General features: G+C 45.7%; 1 protein-coding gene across 1 annotated transcript; it reads right to left on the reverse strand.

Annotated features, from left to right (window-relative positions):
• Positions 1-3309: 3309 nt before the first annotated feature.
• Positions 3310-5056, reverse strand: LOC146657575 (zinc finger CCHC domain-containing protein 12-like). The gene has a single exon (XM_085426785.1). It carries the CDS (start codon positions 4969-4971, stop codon positions 3310-3312), a length of 1662 nt encoding a protein of 553 aa, XP_085282911.1. The 5' UTR covers positions 4972-5056.
• Positions 5057-7439: the final 2383 nt, after the last annotated feature.

Here is a 7439-nt window from a genome sequence, read left to right on the forward strand (position 1 = left end):
TTAAAAGTCTCTCTGGGACACCATAATGAACAATGAAGTTCTCCCAGAGGGCCTTTGCAACAGTGCGCGCTCGTTGGTTGGGTGTAGGGACAGCTACTGCGAACTTAGTGAAGTGATCAGTCATAACTAATACATCCTTAGTGTTAGACTGATCTGGCTCAATAGATAGATAATCTATACAGACCAGTTCAAGGGGCCTGCTTGTCTTGATGTTCATGAGGGGAGCTGCCCTCTCTGGCCTACACTTCCGGCGAACACACCGTTCACACGTGTTGATCATTTTTTCAACTGACGTCTGCATTTTTGGCCAGTAAAACCGAGTTCTGACCAGGTCAATAGTGCGGTCAGTTCCTAGGTGGCCCATGTTACTGTGGAGGTGTTGGAAGACTACTGACCTCAACTCCTCGGGTAACACGAGTTGAAAGGAGATGTCTGGACCGGTTTGCCTCTTTCGGTAAAGAACTCCATTCTGCAGTTCAAGACGACAGAGCTCACGCAGCAACAAGGGAAGCTCAGGTAGTTCTGCTCTAAGACTGGGAGGTGGGGTCTGACCAGTTTCTAACAGAGTGACTATAGCATCGAGAGCTGGGTCTAGCCTCTGTTTCTGTCTGAGCTCATCCTCTGCCATAGGCGGGGGAAGAGGAGAACCATTCAACAGCTCCCCTGCAAAGCTATCAGGGACAGCTGTAGCATGTAAGGCTAAGGACTCAACTAAAGCCAAACCTGGGCAAGTGAATGACCCTGAATCCAGGCCTGCAGAATTAACTGAATGCCTTTCGCAGATGGCCTGTACAACCTCCCTAGAAACCATTTCTTTGTCATCGCCACTGAGGTGAGTGAGGGCGAATTGCCGGATCCTTTCACTTTCCTTCTGTGAGACAGGATCATCACCTGGGCTACCATGGGGACGACGAGACAGTGCATCCGCGTCTACGTTTTGTTTGCCAGCCCTGTACTGGAGTTGGAATGAAAAAGTAGACAAGGCTGAGAGCCAACGGTAACTCGTTGCATCCAGCTTCGCTGATGTTAGGATGTACGTTAACGGATTACTGTCTGTCACTACTGTGAATTCTGTACCATATAGGTAGTCTGAGAACTTTTCGGTGACAGCCCACTTAAGGGCCAAGAACTCCAGCTTGTGGGCTGGATATCTCATCTCACTTCTTGAAAGTCCTCTGCTAGCAAAGGCTATGGCCCTCAACTGTCCATCCTGGAGTTGGTACAGAGCGGCACCAAGGCCAATGGTACTAGCATCCGTATGGAGGATATATGGGAGTCTGGGGTCGGCAAAGCCCAACACTGGGGCTGAGGTTAGCCTACCAATGACTTGTTCAAAAGCCTCTTGACACTTTTGAGTCCACCTGTCACCAAATAGCTCTTTCGGGCTATGGTACATGGAGCTTTGTTGCTTCGTGGGTCTTTTCTTTCCTTTTCTCAATGGTGGGTAACCAGCGGTTAACTCATTCAACGGCCTTACAATATTAGAAAAACCCTGGATGAATCGCCGGTAGTACCCAGCAAAGCCCAAAAATGACCTTAACTCTTTAAGGTTGGTGGGGACGGGCCAACTCGTGAGGGCTTTGATCTTCTCTGCATCAGTCTCGACTCCACGCTCTGACACCACGTGGCCGAGATACTTAACAGAGGTTTGGAAAAATTTACACTTCTCGGGTGCTAATTTTAACCCAAACTCTTTCAGCCGCAACAGGACCTTCTTCAGGCGTTGCTCGTGTTCTTCAAGAGATGATGAAAAGATGATGAGGTCATCAATAAAGACAAGGACCTCCTTAAGATTCATCGGACCCATACACCGCTCCATGAGCCTTTGAAAAGTGGAGGGTGCGTTGGTGATCCCTTGGGGCATCCTATTGAATTCCCAAAATCCTAAGGGACATACGAAGGCTGTTTTCTGCTTGTCTGACTCTGACATCTCAATCTGATAATATCCCGACTTGAGATCTAGGACCGAGAACCATTTCGACCCTGCTAGAGCGGAAAAAGCCTCTTCCAGATTCGGGAGTGCATATGCATCTTTGATGGTTTGGAGGTTTAACCTCCGATAGTCAATGCACAAGCGAACTGAACCATCTTTCTTTTTGACTACTACGATTGGGGAAGCGAATGGTGATTCAGATTCCCGTATCACTCCCACGTCGAGCAGTTCCCGCAGGTGCTTCCTCACGGCCTCCACATCGTGTGGATGTATTGGTCGGGGTCTGGACTTGAATGGGGTTTCATCACTAAGCTTGATGTGATGTTGCACCTTCTCTGTGTGTCCAAAATCCAATGCATGCTGTGAAAACACTCCAGGCATTGAATTTAGCAACTTTGTGACACGATTTCTCCATTCATCAGGTAGGTCATTTCCAAAGTCGAAACTGATTTCTTCAGGTTGAGAAGAATTTCCTGAGTGGTCTGAAGAGTTTGACATCTTCTCTGTCTGTTCTTTACATATGACTCTGGTCACAGCATTAATGTCAGCTAGCACACGGCCTGACGGGACAACAATGTCGTGATCGGTTTCATTTTTCACTACAACCGGCAGCTTACAAGGCCGCTTGGCTGGCAGGTTGACAAGACCAGTTAACACAAGCAAACCACTGGGCAAGGGAAAATCTGATGACGATTCGACAACTGCACATTTCTCATCAATGGAGTTGGGAATGTACACCGAAGCTTCTAAAACTGCCGTCTGCCCTGCCGCCACCACAGCTTGCTCTTTACCCGTTAACTTTGCACACCCAAGGCTGCAATTGCTAGCGGCTTTTCGACGTACTCCAAGGATTTTGAGGAGCGCTCTGAAACCATGGGGGACGGGCTGAAAGTTCGCACTGGACTCATGGAAGTCAGCATAAAGGGCATCTAAGGTATTTGTACCTATCAAGATCTGTTCTCGCGCCTCGGCTCGCAGAGGGGGGATAACTAATGCTAGGGTATTAACACTAATATCCGAACCCACAAAGTTCTTGAGAAAGGTGATTGAGAGTTCTACATAACCTAGGTAAGGGACGGATTGGCCGTTTGCACACTCTACATCCAGGAGATCGCCCAACGGGTTTATAGGCAAGTCTGAGAGATGCTTCTCATAAAAACTCTGAGGCACGGTTGTCACTTGTGACCCTGTATCAAGAAGACAGTTCGTTTCTCTGCCAGCGATAATGACAGTAGCAGAAGTTTTGGTTCCGACCAAACCCTTTGGAAGGTGTATAGACGGCGCTTTTGACTGAACTTCCCTTGAAAAGGCACGTTGAGGCTTGGGACGAGAATTGTCTCCGGCAGCCCCCACTTGTCCCACACTGGAGGCTGGGATTAGTTTAAAGGCGGCTCATCACTGGCCCTAGTTGATGCTTCCCAACTAGATTGCCTTTCTCTCAGCTGTTTTCGCTTCATGGCCACTAAGGATGGATTTGGTTCGCTTTCACATGATGAGGCAATATGACCGTCCTCACCACAGTGAAAGCAATACCAAGGACGCGGCTTTGCATTGGCTTTTGCAAAGTTCTGTGCGGTCGAAGCCTTCCTTTTCGTGGGGTAGACTTCGACTTTGGCATTAACTGTGTGGCACTCTGACTTTGAGTGCTTGGGCTGATTCTGCTTTTGGCTTTCTATTTTCCAACTGTTAAGTTGTGCACTCAAATCAGCAATTTGTTTCTTTAACACATTGAGGTTGGACTCACAGCTACTTGCTGTTTGTACATTTGACATGGCCCGGTGCTTTGGATTGCTAGGGCCAGGTTTGCTCTGACCAAGATGTTGTCTCATACGATGGACTTTTGAGGCTTGCTTGTCCTCTTCCGTGCGTAGGAGCAAGAGTAGCTCAGAGAACGAAGGTGGGCTCTCTTTTCTTTGTCCTAGCTGGAGGTCGCTGATGAGACTGTCCTCCCAACAGCCACGAAGGAATTGCTTTAACAATTGCTTGTCAAAATCCGACACATTGACACCTCCTCGTCGCATTGCTTTGGTCAAACAGACATGTAACCTTTGCAAATAGGCTGATGGTCTTTCTCCTTCATTCTGAAGTGTGTTCATGAATCGCGCATAGAGCTCATCGCCATCTTCGACGGCTCCAAACGCAGAATCGAGTACTCTCAGGTACTCAGAGGGTCTAGCATTTGGACCTAAATGCTTAGTGACGTCTGTGGCAGGCGACAGAAGACTGTCAAGGATCCTCTGTGTGCAGTTCAAGTCAGAAACGGCTGGATCACTCATGAGGACTTCAACACTTGTGCGCCAGGTGTCGTAATCAGCTTCACTGTTAGGGCGAGGAATGCGCCCAGAGAAAGCTCTAATCCTACTCGGCATGGGCGAGTGTGAAGAAACTTCACTACTGCGCACCACATGTTCAACTACCACCCGCCGGACATTGGGCGGGTTAAGCTCAAGTGTGGGATGGAACTGGGTCGGTGAGTCAGGATCGATCAGGTTTTGATTTAAGGTTGGAATCGAATCCGTAGACTGTGAAAAATCAGCAGCAGGTTGACTGGGGGAATGGTCACCCTGTGCATGCAAACTTGTCTCGCCTCTGTCAACAGGGGGAGAAACTGTAGGCTGAGGAGATAGGGGGGGCACGTTTAAGTTAGCCAGTCCCTCTTTGAGCATGTTTTCTAGTGAATGGCCACTAAGATTGGCCATTTCAGACAGTTGTCTCATGTATGCTCTTGTGACATTCCTCGCATTCGCTGCATACGCCTCAGTTAAACTCCTAATTTCAAACGTGACTTCAGGCTGAGCAGAGCTTTGAATAGTCTGCGGCAAAAGAGGATTCAAAGTATCCATTGCACTGGCATGATTGAACTCAGCTATCATCTGCCTGTGAAACTCAGAATGCGGATCATCTATACGGATGTGGCGGTTAACTGAACCGTGTTTCCCCAGGTAAATAGCTACTTCTTCATCGAGGTCGCTGTTAGTAAGCCCTTTTATGATTACTGCGTTTGGGATTTTAATTGCCTCTTTAAGTACTACGTCCATTTTGTCAAACTAGGTTTTGATTGTTTCTTATCGTTGTAATACTTAATAAGATGAGTCTCATGCAGTTTCACAATAACTCCTGGCTGCTGGCTCGCCAACTTGTAACACTTATGTGCGTGTCTCAAATACTCCCAGATCAAAACAAGAGTATATCACCCAAATTTGACACCAAAGAGCTCAAAGATTTGGACCAGTAGGTTCGGCTACGTACAGGAGAGGCGAAATGAATGAGACTCAGACAATCACGAGTTTTGAAAAATAGCCGGAATTGTATTTTTCTTTTTTCAATTAGAAATAACAGGACATTATGACAAACACATAAAACACTTACAAATGAAATTATTCCCTTTCGGTACCGGTACTCTCTTAATAATACCTTTTGGCAAAATCACAGTGATCACTCGATGAAAACAAAAAAAAAAAAAAGAAATCTTACCTGGGTGCACCCTTTCTAGAGGTACAGTTCACATCTAACAATGAACCACAATGTCAATCATCAGCATATAAATGTTAACACTTATTTGCATTTTCACAGACTTCGTTTACAAATAGCAACAGTTAATCAGCTGGAGGGTTATTTCCGACCGCTCACACTCACTTTTGTCCACATTCATGGAATGTACAGAGTCCGTAAAACGTGTCCTTAAAACAACCCGCCCGTGAGTCCAGGGGGATGTGTGTGGAAAAGGGGGACTACGAGTACAAAATGGCGTGGTGTGTCTCTGTTTTGTTGCATCTGGCCTACCACACTCTGATGTGCAGGACAGAACAAAGTCATTTGGTCCTTCAACGGGGTTGGCTCGCCATCAATTTCAGGATCCGTTGGAATGCACCAGGAAGATACAAACCAAAGAAACAAAAAAAAACAAAACCAAACAAAAGGAAAAAAAAAAAAACCTGACCTGTCAACGACAGTGTCATGGGACATATTGAGTTCCTCATAAAAATCACAATTCACACATTCACTTCAACTGCTGGGTTTCAGTAAATTGAACAAAGTTTCCTACAGAACATTCCTAAACAATTATCATTAAACACTGGAACATTTTACTTGCAAGGCATTCATGAAACACATAAATAATGAACAAGTAAAACACTTTGCTCACCGATCTCAGAATTAGAAAGACGGAGCAGCGCGAGATGGCGCACGACCGATGAAATGGCGTCGTCTCTAACTCCCGACCTTTCTCGACTAAGCAATGTAAAAAGAACCAGCTAATTACTCGTCTTAGCAATATACATACAGTAAAACAATCTTTCGTAAACGGCGAGTGCTAGCTCTCCGTCCATATTACTCTTTTTCATACCTCGTCTCAGTAAATCGCTGTCTCGTTTCCTCACTAGCTTGCTCATGGAAGGTTCGCGAGCGGAAGAGAGAAAAGAAAAATCTGTGTCCTCCTAGGCAGGGGCGGCAGGCGGAGCCTGTACCACGTTTCAGCAGCTCATTGGCCTAGAGTAGCACGTGTCTAAACCAGAACAGTTAACTCCTTAACTGCTGCACCTATGGTTTATTCATTACAAATGAAGTGTGCTGCTTAGATTAATGATTCTTTTATTCTGGTGTATTCTAGTTAAGCCATACTCAAATATGGGTTACAACTGCATTGTCCATAAAAAGCTGAGATAATATCCTGAGACCACTGAACCCTCCACCATTCGCCCTTTACAGTTCACTCTCCATCCTTTTGGCTGCTCCTAAAAGATTTTGAACCAATTCGGTGACAATGGACAGTCCTTGTCCTCGCAAATCTAAGATCCACAGCTAATGATTATTACTTATTTAAATATTACTTATTTAATATTATTAACCAAGAATTCACTACAGTTTTATGGATCAAAAAGCCGTGAAGGATGTAATTGAATACCTTCTCTTAGTCCACAAAAACATGTGTTACACAGTGGCATTTGTTTTTGCAGAACAGAGAGTGAGTGAGTAGAACACCAGTGGAAGTGGGACCAATGTCCCTTCTGGTAATAATGACGTTGTTGTAATTTTATGCTTTCTGCCCCCGGCTATTGTTGTCCAGGCACACAGCACCACTGCCTCAAGAATCTTTGCTGGGTTGTGGCTCAAATGTTGAGATGAGTGAAAATGTTGGGTCGACTCAGTTCAATGAGTAATTGTAATAGTCCTGAAAGCGTGTTGAATACTGTTTAACACTGTTATCTATCCTCCTTTCCTCAGTTACATACAGTGATTGTTGTTGCATAATGTACTCTCCAGATAGTTTGGGAATGGATTCACATGCAGTGGGTTTTGTTTGTTTTGTTTTTTTTTGCTTCTAGTGGAGAGCCTCACCAAAAGCAACTAGAGGTTTCAGATTCAGTGCCCCACACAGCCATTTCTAGAAGACCTTAACCTACCCAGTAGGAGTCAGTGGTTCAGTGACAAGGACACGATCCCTTATTGGCTGCTCACACTGGAACACTGCCAGTTTCTGTTTGTTGGACCACAGGACCAAGCTGAA

Source organism: Rhamphochromis longiceps, linkage group LG12 (genome assembly GCF_057381845.1).
Source record: "Rhamphochromis longiceps isolate RC_006_pf linkage group LG12, R_longiceps_female_GT1.1, whole genome shotgun sequence".
Classification (NCBI taxonomy): Eukaryota; Metazoa; Chordata; class Actinopteri; order Cichliformes; family Cichlidae; genus Rhamphochromis; species Rhamphochromis longiceps.